This window comes from Conger conger, chromosome 6 (genome assembly GCF_963514075.1).
Source record: "Conger conger chromosome 6, fConCon1.1, whole genome shotgun sequence".
Taxonomy (NCBI): Eukaryota; Metazoa; Chordata; class Actinopteri; order Anguilliformes; family Congridae; genus Conger; species Conger conger.
In genome coordinates, this window is record NC_083765.1 from 18,474,163 (window position 1) to 18,494,726 (window position 20,564).

At 42.0% G+C, this 20,564-nt stretch overlaps 1 protein-coding gene across 2 annotated transcripts in view; it reads left to right on the forward strand.

The window, feature by feature from the left end:
* The window catches only part of cemip (cell migration inducing hyaluronidase 1), a 66,193-nt gene extending 45,629 nt beyond the window's left edge, over nucleotides 1–20,564 (forward strand). For both annotated transcript variants that reach the window (XM_061245100.1, XM_061245098.1), the window contains 17 exons: nucleotides 895–1,104; nucleotides 2,621–2,826; nucleotides 7,456–7,525; nucleotides 8,210–8,338; nucleotides 9,323–9,408; nucleotides 10,055–10,186; nucleotides 10,463–10,498; nucleotides 10,746–10,901; nucleotides 11,061–11,241; nucleotides 11,915–12,130; nucleotides 13,876–14,087; nucleotides 14,728–14,913; nucleotides 16,279–16,483; nucleotides 16,927–17,013; nucleotides 17,205–17,362; nucleotides 17,573–17,673; nucleotides 19,438–20,564. In XM_061245100.1, the coding sequence (XP_061101084.1) occupies nucleotides 895–1,104; nucleotides 2,621–2,826; nucleotides 7,456–7,525; nucleotides 8,210–8,338; nucleotides 9,323–9,408; nucleotides 10,055–10,186; nucleotides 10,463–10,498; nucleotides 10,746–10,901; nucleotides 11,061–11,241; nucleotides 11,915–12,130; nucleotides 13,876–14,087; nucleotides 14,728–14,913; nucleotides 16,279–16,483; nucleotides 16,927–17,013; nucleotides 17,205–17,362; nucleotides 17,573–17,673; nucleotides 19,438–19,565 (2,499 nt within the window). In that variant the 3' untranslated portion in view covers nucleotides 19,566–20,564. The remainder of the gene's footprint in view (nucleotides 1–894; nucleotides 1,105–2,620; nucleotides 2,827–7,455; nucleotides 7,526–8,209; nucleotides 8,339–9,322; nucleotides 9,409–10,054; nucleotides 10,187–10,462; nucleotides 10,499–10,745; nucleotides 10,902–11,060; nucleotides 11,242–11,914; nucleotides 12,131–13,875; nucleotides 14,088–14,727; nucleotides 14,914–16,278; nucleotides 16,484–16,926; nucleotides 17,014–17,204; nucleotides 17,363–17,572; nucleotides 17,674–19,437) is intronic.

Consider the following 20,564-nt stretch of genomic DNA (forward strand, 5'->3'; position numbering starts at 1 on the left):
GTATTTTTTTATTAAATCTATCACCCTCAAGAAAACACTTTGGATGAAATTGCGTCTATTTGTGAATTTGAATTCATTCTCATTGCTTCCTGTGAACATAATTTATAGTGTTGCACATTTAACAAATATTGAAACAATTAGAGACATATAAGACTGCAGCCTCCACACAAAGTGGAATACACCCACAAACACAAGCAGCCAAATGCCTATTTGAAAGCAGCCTGCGATCTCTCCAAGGGTGTATCCTGTTCTGTGATGTTTTTTCATCAGAATTCTTGATTTCAGCTCTGAAGCCGTACATATATATTTCACATATTTTGACAAGTAAAACCATAATCTCGGTCCTCACAGGATCCAAAATGAAATTGTGAAATAAATCTGCCATAACATCTAGAAATGCGAGAGCGGGTAGTAGAGTAATGCTGCCCTGCATAGGCATGCGCACACACAGTCACACATATCTGCACGCTGAAAAACAAGCTAAAATGGAGGTGAGAGCAGCACTACCTCCAGCGATATGACAGTATACAGAGAGCTTTTGAAGGGCGGGGTGTCGATTTGACTGGCGTGAAATGAGGAGGGGGAACAGAGCCGTATTCTCCAGCTCTGGGAGAGAGAATACACACCGCAGCGTGAGAGGATATTGATTGGAGGGGAATGGAAAATTGACGGAAATTTGATCTACATACACGCCCGCTGGTACACGATGACATAAAATCCAGATTCAAATCATTTTCAAGAATTGAAAAAAGCTTTGTTGTGAAAATACACAAGTATTACAATTTCATTGATTTAATAGAATACATACTGAAGACGTGTTTGTATGGTTATGAAGAATGGACTACATTGAGGAAAAAGTGAATTTGGATTTGAGGTTGTGCTGTCCTCCCCCAGGTGGAGCATGGCTTCAAGGCTGTCCATATGCAAGGTGTGGAGATGGTGCATATGGGCCAGCAGCTGATGGGGCACTACCCCGTGCACTTCCATATGAACGGCGATGTGGATGAGAAAGGGGGCTACGACCCCCCCACGTACGTGCAGGAACTGTCCATCCACCACACTTTCTCCCGCTGTGTGACGGTGCATGGATCCAACGGCCTTCTGGTGAGGGGGAGCAGTGGGGTGGGAGGGGGGCACAAGGTTGGGGAGATTGGGTTAAGCAGGGAAGACAGAGTTAAGGGGGGTAGAGACAGGTAGATGGCGATTCTGTTGCAACTTTTGCATGTCACATAATTGCAACCCAGACAGAAATACAACAGCATTGTTTGGGTTTCTGACAATTCATTGCATTCAAAAACAATTATCATTTTTATGTACCCTAATGAAGGCAGAAAGATATATAAAATACTTAATTAACAAACTTAATTAAAACAAAATTTATAAAAAAACAAATGCCTGTATTGTATGTACTGTATTATTATACTACAGGAGACAGTGGTTTCACATGAAATTAAACTACTTATTGAATTATGTTTTTGTATTTTGGAATATGAGCATTTTTGGCACCAAAAGGACATACACTTCGCTACAAATAACATGCCGGTCAATGAGGGATATATATTGCGGAGGTCCTAGAATACTGTGTACCATTGGCACATTTTGAACCCCAGTGGCCGTTTTTTTTCCCCCACATGTTCCAAACACATTAGATCTGAGTCAGACCCACATCACTGAGGGATAACAGGGTATTCAAGAGGAGCACCATTTACAGTGGGGTTCAAAGGCTGCTGTGATTTAATAATGAAAGGTACCTCAGCGGCCATCAATAGATGCTGGATCTTGCCTGCACCGACTGGTCTGTCTGAAAATGCTGTGACAAGGCTTGATGTACTATTGTTAGTATCCACCAACACAGAGTTGAAAAGTTCACTGAGAGCATGAATCTTTTTTGTGTGAAGAATGTCCCCTCCGCTGCGAAGAAGAGCTGGTGCGATGTTTGCGATATTGTCAGGATGGTTACGCTGATTGAACAAGTGCACCACCATCTGTCGCTTCTGTGTGGTTAATGAAGTCAGCTGGGCAATTTAGGGATCTTCATAAAATGTCCTTAAGGGGTGCTGGAGACGGTGTGAGAGGTTGTTTGATTTCGTCTGAAAGGGCCTGCTAAGAGCGGAGCTGAGAAAGGAGATGTGTGATCTCCGATGAGAAAAGAAGACAAGTGGGCCCCGCTGGGGTGGTTCCAGAAGGCTTCATGGCGAAAGTGGAAATCTGCCCGTGACGTTATCGCTGGTTTGACTCATTGGGGCTTGTCATATTCCTCCCCAGTGATATGATCATCAAGTTTATTTTTGTGCCAGGTTATGGGTTATATAAACCGAATCTACCCTCACACTAAACCTGTTTGTGAGTGAGAAAGGCTCTAAAAATACAACCGTCTGCAGAAATAGATGGATAACGTTGAACTGGAGCGTCGTCGCATTCCCAGAAAGAGCACTTCCATGTGCTCTTGAGTTCCTTCAGGACATAACCAGTGGTATAAATGAATTATGTGTGCGCTATGTAAACCGGGAATGTTCTGGTAAATAAATTATAAAGTGTAGTTTCTGTCCAGGCAGATAATGGGAAGGACCTGCGTTTGGGTGTGTAGCGTGTCTCTGAAGCTGGGCTCTGTTTGTGACAGGTGAAGGATGTGGTGGGATACAACTCCCTGGGCCACTGCTTCTTCACCGAGGACGGGCCCGAGGAACGCAACACCTTCGACCACTGCCTGGGGCTGCTGGTGAAGGCGGGCACTCTGCTGCCCTCCGACAGGGACAGCAAGATGTGCCGAGACATCACCGACGGCGCCTATCCCGGCTATGTGGCCAACCCCAGACAGGACTGCAGGTGAGAGAGGCCCGCCCTCCCTTTGATCCTGCCTTTAGTTACAGCCACCGGCCATGCTCCCTCTCTGTCTCCCCCGTCTCATTCAGAGTAGCTTGTAATTACCCAGACTCACAAACACTTGTTTTTTGCATAGGAGAAGTTAGGACAAATCTGCTTCAAGAACTCTTGGAACTCTTGAATTTATTCAGTGGACTTCTGGTCAATCATAGCTTAAGGGGATTAGATTTCATTACAGTCTATTTATTGCCTTGATCTCTATTCCTTTTTATTTGCTTTGAAAAGTAACAGAGCATCAAATTGGTATTGATATAGATTTTGAAATAATGTCCCCAGTTTAGTTTTATACCAAATGCAAATTAATTTTCATCAAAACTGATAACAGTGAATGTGATCTAAGAGAATAATGTTACAAACTACATATTGACATAAGGACATTAATATAATTACAGCCCAACCTAAAGCACGGGAAAGCTTGATCGAGTCACTTGTTATTCTTCATTTCCCTGGTCTTTGTTTTTCACTGTGACTACGATCAGAGTTAATGAAAGTCTGTGTGAAAGCTGAGATACTGCTGATGCAGTCACAGGCTTTCATTTTGACAGGGATTATTATGCTTTTATATCTCATGATTATTTAGGCAGTATCAGTATTATTTTATGCACCTTTCAGATTGTGAAAGGACTAAAAATGATGTTGTCTCAAAGTTTAATCTTGGTTGTTTTCGCCATTCCTTGACTTGATATGTATGTAAAGACAGCTCTGTACTCCACAATTCAACACCAACAACAATTCACATGTATTAAAGTGTAGATTCTCAGGTTTTATTATTTTATTTATTATTATTTCACCACGTAAATGTAGGAATTACGGCACTTTTTAAACATAGTCCCTTCATTTCAGAGCAAACTAAGGGCTAACTAATGGCTTCACAAGTGTTTCAGATTGTGTGTTCACCAGAATTATCACCATGATGATGAGGTTACAGTTTGATGAGAAGTATCTAAAAGAGCCTGCAGCCTGAGTTCTGGAAAAATATCTTTTGACAGATGAGACCAAGATTTATAGAACTTCTATCAGAGTGATGGCAAGAGGAAAGTGTGGAGGCTGAAAGGAGCTGCCCAAAATCCAAAGCACCCTCCTCCCTCATCTGGTGGTTATGTTAGGGTTTGGGCATATATGGCTACCACAGATACTGGTTCACTTGTCTTCACTGATTATACAACTGCTGATAGCAGCAACAGAATGAATTCTGGAGTGTAAAAATACCTGTTTGATTAAAAATCTAAAATGTCAATGTCTGAAACATTATCTAGCTCACATACACTCACTGAGCACTTTATTAGGAACATTTTTATGTTATTACACCTACATATTCTTGCAATTATCTAATCAGCCAATTTTGTGACACCAGTGCAATGCATATAATCATGTAGATTACAGGCCAGGAGTGACTTTGACTGTCGAATGATGGCAGACAGGGTGGTTTGAGTATCTCAGAAACTGCTGTTCTCCTAGGATATTCACGCACAACAGATTGCAAAGAATGGTGCAAAAGACAGAAACAGCTTGTTAATGAGAGATGTCAGAGGAGAATCTGGTCAGTCTGGTCGAAGCTGACAGGAAGGTGACAGTAACGCAAATAACCACACATTACAACAGTGGTATGCACTAGAGCATCTCTGAACACACAATGCATCATAACTCAGGGAGTTAAGTGGATAGGCTACAGCAGTAGAAGTAAAAAAAAAAGTAAAATACCTAATAAAGTGCTCACTGAGTTTATATGTATAATTCAATACACACACACACACACGCACACATTAATACTTCAAATATATCACAGCAAAACAGAGAGCACCTGCACCCTCCACCACCCCAAGAATCACTCTGCTTTACATATTCACTCACGTAATTGGACATATGCTGAAGGAAATATCAGATTCAAATGAAGTAATAACAAAAAGTGAGGTATGTAATGCGCAGATAAAAGTAGAGCTTTTTTTTTTCTTCTTTGGATGTGGCCGCCTCTCCTTTGGGGCTGGCGGTCTGTGGAGTGGAGGAAGATTGTGGGAGCGAGGCTGCCTGTCGCCGCCATGCTTCTGATGATTACTGTGCCACTCTGACATTAGCCATTCATTATTGCAAAGCCGCTTATCCTGGCAAGCAGCGCCTCATCTGAAATGAGTTTGTCACTGCTGCACTACGCCGAGATTTGGACATTGTCGTGACTGCAAGTATTGCACTTTCAGCAGTGGAAGATCGTCACGCGGGATCCACTAGAGGGCGGTGTAGAGCCTACAGCCTACTGATCTAGAGCAGTGGTTCCTACATATGCCCCAGGGGGACCATAATAAATTACATTTCTGGGTCAAAAAATACAGAATATAGACAAATCAAATACATTTCAAAAAGTTATATTTTCTATGCATTATCTAAATGGCTCAGACCATTTCACTGTGCCACAATCGGGTTGTAATTAACTACAAAGTGAAAATAACAAAGTAATATGAAATATGAAATTATGTGCTGTAGCATACAACTAAGTTTCCCATTGGTCTCTGGGAACTGTTACACCAGTAAGCATTGTCCAGTGGCTAAAACCAAGTTTCAAACTGAGACGAGCTTGCAGAAAAGAAGAAAACAGAGGCCAAGCATTGTCAGGATCAGTGTGCTCTTGGACTTATCTGCACCTCAGTGGACCTCAGTGGCCATCCCACATACACCTCCCTTGTGTTGGTACTGTAAAACAGATGATATTTTTCAAGTTCTTGATAAGGAACATAATCTGGATTGGAACTCCTCCATTGTGTGTACAGGGATAGGGCCACTGCTATGTCTGGAGGGTCTGTGGGAGGTTAGCAGGTTAACCCAGACACTGAGTGCATACACAGTGTCAGTGAGGAGCTAGTCGGAGAAAAGAATCAGACCAAAGTTAACTGTTCTGAATGATGCAGTTAAAGTGATGAACTGTATCCAGTCCAGGCCTATGAATCACAGACTTGTTCAAAGTGTCTGCCAAGACAGTGGGTCAGAGCTCCAGCAGCTGTTGCCTCACACTGATGTTCACTGGCTCTCCTGTGGTAAAACACTGCAGTTACAGGCTGTTTGAATTGCGTATTGAAGTATGTGCTTTTCTGGTGTATGTGCTCATAGCTCCTTCGTGTTGTATTTGAGGACACTGTCTGGGTAGCCTGCCTTGCTTCTCCTGCTGATGTTTTTCCCAAACTAAAGTTGAAGACACATTACTGCCATGAATGGATTCATAAAGAACGTCAAATAGATTTTATTTTTTTAAAACATATTTTCAGGGTTGTGACTTCAAATCTTACTTCCCTGGAATGGAAAACAAATCGGTTACACTGGAATGGGTGCAGAATCCATTTTCCATGACAGAACTCCTGCCAGACTTCAGATAAATGTTTTGGGTGTATCCTCAAACCGAGAAGATGAGTCACTTAAACAAAACATTGACACAGTTTTGTTGTGATGGGAAAAGGAATCCCCCGATTTGGGACACTTAATGAACTGCTGCTCTTTGGAGTGGTCTGTACCTGCAGTCTAAGCTGAATTAGGGAGAAGTCTGTGTCTGCAGAATACCATACCCTTTTTCCAGAGTATTTGGGTGCCGGTGGGATCACTCAGGCAGAAGCTGATGTGTTTTTAATTCTTTACAAGTCAAACTGCATTTCATTTACAAGTACATAAGGCTTTTTCTTTCTTCTTCCACATTTATTTGGAAAATAGTTCTGTGCAGTTAAAAATGAGACAAAAGGGAGAGTGTAGATGTAGGATGCAGTCCAAAAGGCGGCCATCATTAACATGGGTTGAAATTCCCCACCATGGCACTTTCTGCCCTGTGACCTCATCTCTATCTTTAACCCTGTCCCCTTTGGTCTGAATAAATGTGACGAAAACATACAGCCAAACTGTCTGCTCTCCTCTTTAGAGCGAGATGCCAAAAGGCTGACGTTTGGTAGTGAGCCATTGTTATTGGGTCGTGACGTGACATCACACATTGGTTTTGCAAGTCAAATGATTCTAACCAAAGATAAAATATGGTATAGACAGATGGAACACTATTGAGTTATGACTGCTATCTCACATAGCTCTGCTGACATGACAAAAAGGGCTTCCGTCTGGAGGTGTCCATATGGAGCATCAGTTATGGTGAAAATGTTTCCTCATCAGTGTGGATATGGACGGGACAGTCTTATGGTTTCTGCAATCCTGCTATCTCACCCATAAATGATTATAATATGACTTTGGCACACCTTTTCTATTTCTATTGTTCAATTTAATTTAATCCATGTATCTGCATTAGTTCATTTTATTGCAGTGCTATAGGCTGTTTAATATTTAATTTGATTTCGTAGTCGTTGGCAGCAATTGGCCTGAATTAATACTTGTAATTGACTAAAATACCGGTAATACTCCTCTTTGTTATGGAATGTTCCGCTGACTGTTATAGTTTCTGAAGTTACAATCACTGAGACAGCATTTCAGGACATTTTTGTGAGTCCAGGATGAAATTTGACATTGTTGCCATCCTGGCATCGCCCTGCATTTGCTGGAATATGAGTGATGGGGTGAGGGGAATGGGTCTTAAACTGCTGTTATGTCTCTGTGCAGTGCCACATCCACCTTCTGGATTGCTAACCCCAATAACAACCTCATCAACTGTGCAGCAGCCGGCTCAGAGGTAAGAGTCTGGTCCTCCACCTGGCTGTGTTCAGCAGACAGTGGGGCCCCGCTGAGGCTCATTAGCGGCCCGTTTGACCTAAGTAATGGCCTAGAGATGAGAAACCAGACCTGCCCGGGCCCTCAGATTTCTCTCCACTAGAAAATTAATAAAAGAGCCAGGCGGCCATGCAGCCGCCAGAGTCTGTCTCATTCCCGCTAGTCCACCAAGTGTAAAAGCATCCATGAGCGGCTGAATGGACATGATGAGCTCCAGGGATCTTACGGCTGTTTTTCTGTGTGCGCATGCGTGTGTGTGTCTGTGTGTGTGTCTGTATGTGTGTGTGTGTGTGTGTGTGTGTGTGTGTGTGTGCGCCTGTCTGTATGTGTGTGTGTTTGTCTGCCTGTGTGTGTGCAGTAATGCGTCAGGCCAGTATTTGTCCTTATTTGACTAATAGTGTAAATGTAGTTTTTAGTCATCATGAGTTCAGCCATCTTCATAAATAATATGCCTAACTAACGATAATTCAGAAGAGAAAAATGCATCTGCATGTAGGCTAATTGTAAATCAGAGTTGTGAGACAAATGTTGCTTGAGTTCAGCCCTGTGTGGGTGAGTGTGTGTGAATGTTTTAAACGTTATTAGTATGATTAGAGCGTGTGTTTGCCCACCCCCGTGGCTGAATCCCCCCCTGTGTCCTCTGCAGGAGACGGGATTCTGGTTCATCTTCCACCACATCCCCACGGGGCCCTCGGAGGGCCTGTACCCCGCCGGGCGCACAGAACACACTCCCATGGGCCAGTTCATCAATAACCGTGCCCACTCCAACTACAGGGTAAGCCACAGGCACTGCCCTCAGCTATACCGGGCTGCGTGACGGCACTGCCAACACAGGCTTCATGATATACAGAGGGGACCGAGAGCCCAAGGACACGATCCAGTCCTGCTTCCTTTCATTATTTATCAAGGAATAATGCTATTATCATAATCCCATTACACTTTTCGTTCAAGAATACATTATGGAGTGCAGTTGCAAACCAAAATGTGAACACATTTCCAAGGACGCTCATATGAAATGGGAAAATATATGGATATCTGGTTCGGCCATGATGAGGTAGTCCATTCCCATATTAACAAATGTGTGTTCCTAAAGCTCAAAATACAAATATCCAGGCTATTAACTATATCTATTAATTGAGTTTGCTATTCTACCTGCTAATACAGTATCGCTGGTGTTGTATACATACCTACATATTTTACATATTTAATATCTATATTGTTTTAAATACAGTTAAAAAATACAGTCACTTCTTCTTGGTAATGTCCTCAGATGTTTGTTCCCCTGCATGTACAGTGAAGACAGAAATATAGAAGCAGATCCTTTCATTTCCCCCTCATCCTTGAAATGTAAATTGTGGGAGTTAATACCATGTAATAATTGAAACATGGTTTCTCTTGAGTCATCACTGTCCATAAAACATGAGACATGTTCTACAGCAGTACACAGCATCTTGACTGTTGAAAGGCGATAATAAAAGACAGATAAGTAATGTGTCCTTGGGTTTGTATACAGGCCATTATGTCGTTGCCTGGGGCGACCGGAGTAGGCAGAGCGGCACAAAACATAAATAAGCCGGAAAATGTCTTTCCCGTACCTCTTATTTTGAAATACGTATTCCTAAGAAGGTAAAAACATCAAAACACAAGACTAGCTGTCAAATAGCTGATGTGCAGAGCTGTTACTGTTTTTTCTTCTTGCTAATTTCTTGCTTCCCGCACCAGGAGGTTTCTATTTGACTTATTTGATGCGATGTTTTAGGCTGGAATGATCCTTGACAACGGAGTGAAAACCACACAAGCCAATGCCAAGGATAAGAGGCCCTTTCTGTCTCTCGTGGGTGCCAGGTTAGCATTGAAATCCCCTTCATCAGCACAGCCATTCCCTCTTATGGCTCTCTGGGCTCAGAACATGGGCTCATTATAGTGCATGATCAATCCACATCCATATCCACATCTCAGAAGGTTTATTAAGCAAAGCATGCTGTTGTTTAAAGTTGGATATTTCAGTTCCCTAAATCAATGGCAAAAGTTGGAAAGAATGCCTTGTTTGTGGACATTGGGTATTTAGAGCAATTTCCTTCTAACTGCTCAGAGTTAGTGAACTGTTATTTGCCATTGGCCAGTTCCAGGGATCTTTCGTGATTTACTAACAACTTTTGACAATAGGTTTTTTTTCCCGGAGGCATGGTTAAATCAAGACATGGCATTAAAAACGAGAACAATCGAGTTTAATTGAGCATTTAATTGTGTTTTAGATCTTTTGTTTGAGTCTTTGAGTTATGCTTTGAGCACTTACAGGAATAAAATGCATTAGTGGAAGTGTTAGCAGTAATGAAAAATTAAGATAAAATGAATAGATTTAATTGAATACATTCAGTCTATTGAATTTGGAACAGCTGCTGTGGGAAAGGGCAAAGGCACACTGAGGGAGTAACATGGTGTCGCTGGCCACACACACAACCCCCACTCTCCTTCTCTCCCCGATATGAAGGTACGGCCCGCACCAGGATGCTGATCCCTTCAAGCCCAGGGTCCCAGCCCTGATCCACCATTTTGTGGCCTACAAGAACCAGGACCACGGGGCGTGGCTGCGGGGGGGTGACGTGTGGCTCGACAACTGCCAGTGAGTGTGTGCTGTCATCACGGCTCTGTCTCACGCCTGTCTCCACTTATCACGTACAGCGCGCACCCACACTGAAGCTTTCCGCTGCCTTAACGGGGCTGGAGGAAGGTAGAATCCATTTAAGACAATAAACAATGCTGCCGTCTTACTTACTGACTGTCCATTCGCGTGTGAAAAAGCCCTGCTGCGCACTGTCTTTAGACTCCCTCGTATTGACGTAATGAAAACTACTGCGTTGCCTTTGCATGCGTTAACCCTGACCTTTATCTCCCCCAGATTTGCTGATAACGGAATTGGCCTGACTCTCGCAAGGTGAGCGGGTTGGTACCAGTTCTCCTGTTAGAACGAGGAACGGAAGCATTCTCTGTATTTATAGAACCGTCAGTAAACTGGCATGTTGCGATCCTGATTGGAAAACGCCTTATATGGAGGTCGCTTGAGATGCAGTGGGAAATGAGAGCTTTGGAAGGGTGTGAAAGCGATTTAAGCGGGTGGGAGTGTGGAGCAGTGGGGATGGCTGTCTGCGTGTGGTCCTCTAACTGACATCTCCTATACGCAGTGGGGGCACCTTCCCGGATGATGATGGCTCCCGGCAGGAGGTGAAGAACTCCTTGTTTGTGGGGGAGAGCGAGAACAGGGGGATGCCCGTCCCCGACAGCCGTATCTGGGGGCCTGGGGGGCCAGACCTCAATGGAAGAACTCTTCCCAGAGGAGTGTGAGTGACCAGCTTCAGGGCATGGCTGCCATGATATAGTAGAGTCACGAAATAAGTTCCATTGTCCCGTCAACGTTAATGTCAGCCTGCCAGGCAATATATGTGGATGTTGTATTATTCACACAGCGATCCTAAGTCTTTTTCCATTGTGCCCTGCAGGAACTTCCCCATCCGAGGCATGCAGATCTACGACGGGCCCATAAATGTGCAGAACTGCACTTTCCGTAAATACATCGCCCTCGATGGACGTCACACCAGCGCCTTCGGTTTCCGCCTCAACAACTCATGGCAGAGCTGTCCCAACAACAACGTCACCGACATCACCTTCGACAACGTCCCTGTGAGTCAAACTCCCTGCTCATTCAGCCAAACTGTTTGTACATTGAATTACTATGTTTCTATGTATGTTTCATATTAGGTGCTTTAAATCCTGCTTCCAAGTATTTTTAAGCAGATTGGTGGCTTAGAATTATAGGCTTCTCTATGATATTTTTGGCAAAAATGTCTTCTATTCAATTTATTTATTATTATAAATTTATTATTATGTTTCTGCTGTATATAACAGCTAAAAACATTCTATAAAACTATAAGTTTTATAATAATATATCTAAGATAAGACTTGGATATGTATGAGACTATGATGTGGGATTTGAAATTTCTGAAACTTATTACCTCAGATCTATTGTTCCTGCATATAAAACCTTATAAATGTGAGCTGTCAAAATACTTCACACTCTGTGTTTGAAGTTCTTTACACTGTTGTAATTTACAGGAGCTTTCTCTGGTTGAAGCAGTATTTTATTAGTGGAGGCAGATGTTGGATGATAAATTTTCTGGACTCCGCTGACGCGTTGCTTGCTCTTGCGGTGTGAAGAGAGAGTGCGGTGTTTGTGTATAAGTTGTCGCCTGGAATCGCACAGCCGTTACATCACACGCCGTGCTTCTGGGAGGGGGCTGACTGGGGCCGCGCCCTCGTTAAAGCTCTCCCCTCCCCTTTCTTCACAACCAATCAGATCACGTCGCGGGTGTTCTTCGGGGAGCCCGGCCCTTGGTTCAACAAGATGCAGATGGACGGGGACAAGACCACGGTCTTCCACGACATCGACGGCACGGTCAGCGAGTACCCCGGGGCCTTCCTGGTGAAGGACGATAACTGGCTGCTGAGACACCCCGACTGCATCGATGTGCCTGACTGGAGGGCAGCCATCTGCAGCGGACGCTACGCCCAGGTCAGAGGAACGCTTTCCTTACCTGCCCGCAGTACTCTGTCCCTCACCTGTATGTATACTGTCAGTCTGCGTTCATACGCCAGTCTATACATACAGTTGTGTTCAAGAAAATAGCAGTACAACATCAGTAATCTGATGAACCACTGTTATTAGTAGTAGTGATATTTCTGCATGCCAAATATTTTACTTGTTGATGTAGTAGTGTAATAGAAAAATAACAGACCCAACTGTCATGACATGCCATGTTGCTTGTTCTGAGTAATTGACTCATTCATTGAATCGGGCGTGTTCAAAACAATAGCAGTGTAGAGTTTAATTAGATAATTAATTAATTCAGTGAAAAAGCAGGTGTCATTAATTGTCCTTTATTAAGGAAGAAGGGAAGCAAATGTTTGACACATTGTTATAAAATATATTTCCTTCTGAATTGCTCAGTAAAATTCCTGTTCCAAACATTGGAGTAGCTGTTCCAAACATTGTTCAGAGGAACAACGTCATTTGATTAAAAAGTTGATTGGAGAAGGGAAAGTGTATAAAGAAGTGCAGAAAATTATAGGATGCTCAGCTAAAATGATCTCAAATGCTGTAAAATGGCAACAAAAACCCGAAACAAGCGGGTGAAAACAAGCAACTACTGTTAAAACGGATCGAAGAATAGTCAGAATGGCAAAGATTCAGCCATTCATCAGCTCCAGAAAGATCAAAGATTATCTACAATTACCTGTAAGTGCTGCTACAGTCAGAAGACGTTTGATCAAAGCGAAGTTGTCAGCATTATTAAGCTAGCATTATTGAAACTAAATTTATTTTCGGGTCTGGTGGTCATCGACAGTACGTCAGTACGTTCAGTACGACAGTACTGAATTCAAGCCACAGAAGACATTTAAGCATGGTGGCACAAAAATCATGGTATGGGGATGTTTTTCATATTACGATGTTGGGTTCCTATTCCAGGGATCATGGATCAATTTGAATACATCAAAATACTTGAAGAGATTATGTTGCCATATGCTGAAGAGGAAATGCCCCTGAAATGGGTGTTTCAACAAGACAATGACCCCAAACACACGAGTAAGCTTGGAACATCTTAGTTCCGGACAAAAAGGATGGAGGTAATGGAGTGGCCAGATCCATCCCCTGAGCTCAACCCCATTGAAAACTTGTGGGGTGACATTAAAAATGCAGTTTCTAAAGCAAAACCCAAAAATTCACAGGAACTGTAGAATGTAGTTTGTTCATCCTGGGCTGAAATGCCTGTTTCTAGGTGCCAGAAGTTGATTGACTTGATGCAACGCAGATGCGCAGCAGTTATCGAAAACAATGGTTATGCAACTAAATATTAGTTGAGGAATTTAAAGTGAAGTGAAATCTTGAAAAATGTCTTCAGTTCATACAGTTTGAAGACAGTTTGAAGAAAAAAATGTTGACACTGACATTTTTTTGAACAGATTAATATTCCTTTTCCTTGCTTCCTGTAAAAGAATAACGCAGACTTGATCAAATTTTCTAATGCTTTGATTTGGAATTGAATGTGTAATGTTTCTACTACATTTGAAAAGCTATTAAAAAATATTTTTTTGAACACACTGCTATTTATTTGAACACAACTGTACAGTATATTCAATTCAATTCAATTGCTGCTGTAAAATATCTGACATGGGCAAGCGCATTTCAGTTTCTGCTATAACCGACGTATCCTGCAATTCTGCTCTGATTTAAAACATTTCTGTGGTGTTGTGTCATAGATATACATTCAGATACGTAACCCGGCCAACCTGGATATGAAGATTGTGAAGGATGAGTACCCAGAACACCCACTGATCCTGGAAGGAGCCCTGGGAAAGAGGAACCACTACCAGCAGTTCCAGCCGGTGGTGACCCTGTCCAAGGGCTACACCGTGCACTGGGACCGGGCTGCCCCAGCCGAGGTCACCGTGTGGCTTATCAACTTCAACAGGTGAGCCCTCGCTGTGTAAAAACCACGGAGGCCACTCCAGTTCAACACGCCTGAACTGCTTATTTCAAATTGTGCCCACTACAACTTTCTATGGCTCTATACTGTATACTATTGATGCATCAAACATGAAGCGAATGGATATTTTGGGTTTGTGAAACACTTGAAAAATGTAGTGAATGTTTCTGAATCACGTAATGCTGGTGGCTCGTGTCTGGCCTCTGTCATTGTCTTCAGTGTTCTTCCTGTCATTCTGGGCACCCAAAATGTCTTCTCCCATCAGCATTGAGAGAGCTACAGGATGAGATGCAATGTACAAATGTGGCATGACATTTTGTGGTCCCTACAAGCAATGAAACTCCTTGAGACATGCAGTGCATACCCCTAGTGCATACTGACACAGTTCGTCAAAGATGAACAAAGGCTTGGTTTACAATGCATTTCTATGACATTCACGACTTGCAATTCAGGGAATGTAACTCAAAAATCCAAGGCCAACTTGGTTTGTGTTCTGGTGCCACCTAGTGTTCAGAAACAAGTATGTCAGTCATTTAAGCCGTCCTTTCACCTCAGTTGCTTCATTGTTTTTTTTGTTTTTTGTTTTTTCTTTCAATAACTATCATTGCTGTCTGTTATCACGCAGGAATGAATGGATAAACGTGGGGTTCTGCTATCCTAAAGGGACAGCCTTCACCATCATATCAGACATTCACAACCGTCTCACCAAACAGACCAGGAAGACAGGGGTCTTCCTCAGAACCCAACAGAGGGAGAAGATGGAGCACAGCCACTTGTCAAGGGGCTATTACTACTGGGAGGAAGAGACTGGGTATGCCCACGGCGCTCTCGTTAGCAGAAGAAGACCGTGTATTACAACAGCAGCTCAGAACTGTATAATGTAAAGCAATGAAATATGAAACAGGGCTCAATTGGCTTGCTGCTCAGTCACTCTGAAGCACATAAGAATGAGAATTATGACTGCAAACTGCATGGGCTGGCTTAGGCGTATTAGTTCTAGACTGCTTCTCCTGCTAATGCATTAGTTCCGCTACTGTCGGCTGAAAGGGAACTGCATGAAAATAGCTTGAATCTCTTTTGAAACACAGCATCATTGCATGTAGAGAATATTTACAGCGTCATGTATCTTTCTTAAATGACATAATTTTTTCTGCTCTCAGGCATTGTTCAGTGAATTGTTTTTAATGGGAACCGGTTGAAATCACTTCACTGTCTTTGTATGTATGTGATGCATAGTTGATGGCTTCAGGTCTATTTAAGTCTAGAATTTGTACAGATTTTGTGACTTATTGTGAATGCTTTATTTTACAGCCTGAAAATTACCTAGTATTTACTGGTCTACTTGTATAATTATTAGGTAACTACTTTGATATCAGTGGTAAGTACTATAAACAAAGTCAGTGAGTACCATATACACTCAGTGAGCAATTTATTAGGTAGACCTGTAGACCAGCTTGTTAATGTAATCAGCCCATTTTAATCAGCCAATCATGTGGCAGCAACTAAATGCATAAAAACATGTATACATGGTCAAGAGGTTCAGCTGTTGTTTAGAACAAATGTCAGAATGGGGAGGAAATGTGATATAAGTGAGATACAAGTTTGGCCGTCTCAGAAAATATTGATCTCCTGTGATTTTCATGCCCAACAGTCTCTAGAGTTAGTAGAGAATGGTGTGAAAAACAAAAAAACATCCAGTGAGCAGTAGTTCTCTGGGCAGAAATGCCTTGTTAATTAGAAACTTCATCAGAGAATGGTCAGACTGGTCAAAGCTGACTGGTTGGTGACATTAACGCAAATAAGCACACATTACAACAGTGGTAAGAAGAAGAGCATCTCTGAACACACAATGCATCATCACTCAGCAGCAGGCTACAGCAGCAGAAGACTTAATAAGTCAAAAAAATAATTATAATAAATACCTAATCAAGTGTTCACTGAGTGTATATAAGTACTATGTACATTTACAGCCAGTTTCATGGTACTTACCTCTGAAATCAAAATAGTTACCTAATAAGTACCTGGTACTTAGCCACGAAATACTAGGTAATTAACAGGCTGTAATACAAGGAGTTACCAAATATTTGTGCTGCTAGTGAGGGATGTTTGCTGAATGAGTAGTCATTTGAAAATGGCTGTGCTGGTTTTGACTGGGTCTTCTCCTCCGTTCCTCCAGGCTCCTGTTCATGAAGGTCAGAGCCTACAGTGAGAAGGAGGGTTTGGCCTTCTGTTCAGTGAAGGGATGTGAGAGGATAAAGATTAAGGCTGTGATCCCGAAGGGCAGCGGCCCCAGTGACTGCATGGCAGAGGCCTACCCCAGATACACAGAGATGCCTGTTGTGGATGTACCAATGCCCAAGAAACTGCCCACCACCAAGCTGGTAAAAAGGCCATGGCCTGTCCTATTTCTATCCTAGTTTATTTTAAATGATTAAATTCTTCCACGTCATGGAAAAGAGAAATGCTAAGAAAACATTGCATTCTGTTTAAAAGCTCTTTATCGGTAAATCAATAAAAACAGTCAGCACCACAAAAATGAGCGAACCTCTCAAGAAGCATTTATGTTACAAATTTAATGAGGTAAATATCAATTGTGACTGAACAGAAAAGTCGCTCAATATGTTTGGCTGTGGATTTTCCCCCGGTTAATCGCACTAACTAATGTGCCTCATTATTTCTGTTCTACCGGTTTCCATCTTGTTAGTCTCACAGCAATGGAATGCTGCACCTCCAGTAATGCCCAAAGCGTGGCACTTAGGATTTATTGCCATGTTGAGCTGTATAAAATTTTAAGGTCCATAAATTCCTTTGTGTCCAACAACAGACTACAACAGAGCACTTCCTGGAGATCAAACTGGAGTCATACAACACTCGTTTCTTCCACATCAAGGATGACTTCGCATATGCAGAGGTACGGCACGTTGCCCCTGGTTAATGTTTTCCACGGAACAGTATTATTAGCACTATAAATATTTACTCTTCTGTCGCTGCAACAGCCTGGGCTCCATCACCGACTGCACCCAGGGCTGCTGATCTGGTGCAGTGGTTGCCGGCCCTCACACTTACAGACAGCCGTGGTCATCACCTCTCTGTCGTTCACAGGTGAACGGAAAGAAGATCTACCAGGCCGATGATGGAGTGCAGCTGACCGTCATCGACGGACACTGTGGCAAGGTGCTGGACAGCAAGAGCTTCAGAAACTCCATTCTGCTGGGCATCCCAGCTCAGATCGAGAGCTACATCGCTGGCCTACAGGACGAGTGAGCCTCCCTGTTTCTGTATCACATACGCTGTGTTCATCTACAAATTATTTTTCTTATTATTATTATTAATATTATCATTATCATTATTATTATCATTATTAGTTGTAGTATTAGTCTTAGCAGTAGCAGCACCAGCAGTCATGTTTAAGATATTGATGTTGCAGATGGTACATGTCTTTTTGTCTAATGTCACCCCTGTGACTCTAGATCCATAGTGCTAATCACATCCAAAGGACGCCTTGTCACCAGAGGACCGTGGACGAAGATACTTGAACAGCTTGGAGCAGACAAGATTGTGAAATTGAAAGGTGATTTTCTTTAGTGTTGACGCTTCAATTTTACCACCCTGGGGAGAACTGGCAATACAGACAACGAGTGTACACATCTCCTTATGCTCACTCCAAGGAATCAGCACTCACGGTCACTGAAGTAATGGTTTGCAATATGTTTGTTTGCTATTGGCAGAGCAATTTGTGTATAAACAGACAAAGCTCCACTTTGAGTGTCGGGCGCATGTCATGTCTACAACTCCCACATGTCCTTCTCCCTACAATTTGCACTGGTCTCTACTTAGAAATCAGGCTTTATTTAGCATTTAGTAAATAAATTAGCAGTCATTTCTCTTCATATTCACATTTTGGCCAAATGGATAGAAAATATTCTTAGCAAATTGTGCTGAATTTGAGTAAAGCCACGTGAACAGCATTCATAGAATACAGCAGGGGGTGCTAGTGGGTACATTCCACCGGGAGAGATTCACAGAATTATTCAAAACCTTGTATCCTTTCCCTTGAGCAAAGAGATCTCAAAGCTTTCTGTAATTATATTCTGAATGTTGACCTTTGTTTACAGAGGTTTGCTAATTCAGTCAGCATAATGGGTTTTTGCATGGACTCCTCACTCGTGCAAAATAATAAAGCCCAGATTTTGCATAATTTTATTTTCCTTCATTTCCCTCACAAGCGTATATGGTAATGACGCCATTAATACCCACAATGAGTAACATACACAGCCTCCTCTCTGCAGAAAGTACATTTCACATATAGGCAGTAAAGGCTCTCTTTCTGTATCTCTCTTTATTCTTTTTCTTTATCCCCCCCCCCCCCCGTTCATCTTCCATCTCCAATCAATTTATGTTTCTGCAGTCTTATCCCTCCAATATGTAATGTCAATATAATTTCCACTAGTTAGATCAAGTGGAAATTATATTGACATTCAAAATGATAATTTACCCTTCCCAGATTTCATTATCATCCAAGACAGGCAAGTAGTACAATGTTTTCAATGCAACCGTGCCTCTGTTAATACTATTCACTCAGCCAAAAGTCTTTCATTTTGTTCAAGCAATCCTAGACACCTCAAAGGCAATCCATTGTCAGCATTCCATTCTTAATATATACGCAGTGAGCACTTTATTAGGTATTTTATTAGACTTATTTTTTAGGCTTATTACGTCTTCAGCTGCTGTAGCCTATCCACGTAGAGGTTTACATGTTGTGTGTTCAGAGATGCTCTTCTGCATACCACTGATGTAATGTGTGGTTATTTGCGTTACTGTCACCTTCCTGTCAGCTTCGACCAGTCTGGCCCTTCTCCGTTGACCTCTGTCATCAACAAGGATGTTTTTTGATTTTCACACCATTCTGAGTAAACTCTAGAGACTGTTGTGCGTGAAAATGCCAGGAGATCAGCGGTTTCTGAGATACTCAAACCACCATATCTGGCACCAACTATCATTCCATGGTCAAAGTCACTGAGATCACATTTTTCCTCATTCTGATGGTTGATGTGAACATTAACTGAAGCTCCTGACCCATATCTGCATGATTCTATGCATTGCACTGCTGCCGCATGATTTTCTGATTAGATAATTACATGAATAAGTAGGTGTACAGTTGTTCCTAATAAAGTGCTTAGTGAGTGTATAGTACAGTCAAAAGCGCACTTCAACTCCCTGCAAAGGAGGTAACAATGCACAGACATTATGTTGAATTTCAGCATTTTCTGAATAGACCAGACATGTGACAAGGGCATGTACAGTAGTTTATGATTTGTCTTTTCTGCCTTTTCAGATAAACTGGCATTTGTGGGCTTCAAAGGGAGCTTCCGTCCTGATTGGGTGAAGTTAGTGGCGGACGAGGAGAAGTCCAAAATCCACCAGGTTCTACCCATCCCCGTGGTGAAGAAGATGAAACTATGAGACAGGACACGAGGAGAGAAGGGGGGACGTTCCCGCTGTCACCACTGCCCAAAAGGATCGTGTGAGACTCGTGGATGATTCACAGAAAAGGACTACTGAATCTGTGCAAATCAAAAGCATGTGTTAGTGCCACCTAGCTACCTTCCCAGTTGGTCTCGATGTATGTGAAAAATGTGGATGTGTGATTCGATTGTATTGTTCGTTGACTATACTTGACTTTACCGAAAAGAAAGAAAAGACAACATTCCTCATTTTTGTCCTGTTCAGTGGTGTTGACATCTGTCTCATTCCAGGAGAAATTTATCCTATGCTGTGATGGTTCCTGATGTAATATTGTGATGCTTTTTCATATATTTGTTTCATATCAGAATTTGTGGTCCATTTGTTAATGTTGTAGATGTACCAGCAAGAAATTTAAAACTATAATCTGTCTTAACTGTCAAGGCCATTTACATCAAAAATGTCTCTTAAATCAATTTGAACAGACTGTCTAATATCTAACTACAAGTTACTGGAGATGACTGACATAGTTCACATTTCCATCAGTAATGCATTGGCCAATATTTTCGATGTGGCAAGAAACAGGATACTGGTTTCCCTTTGCCGAAATAGCTGGACTTTTTTCGGAGATTGTAGCTGTTAGTGTTTTGTATGTTAAATGTGTTTCTAAAATACATCAAGATTGATAACAGAGATATATTTTATACTTATTTATTGTACAGGCACAATTGAACAAATTTAGAAGGGACATCTTTTGAGTTGTAATGTATTTGCTGTATGTCTGTCCTATCTGTAAAAACTGATGCAAGCATTTAAAAAATGTACTACCACAAACTGTGTAATTAATACAGTAGTATGCATTATCAAAAGTTGTTTTAGCAGTACATGGAATGGATGTAAAATAAATATGACTCGGTCGTGAACATACTCATGGCCCCTTGCTTTGGATTATATCTAAAGACTTTTGTACAAAAACCAATAAATGAAAAATTAAACCTA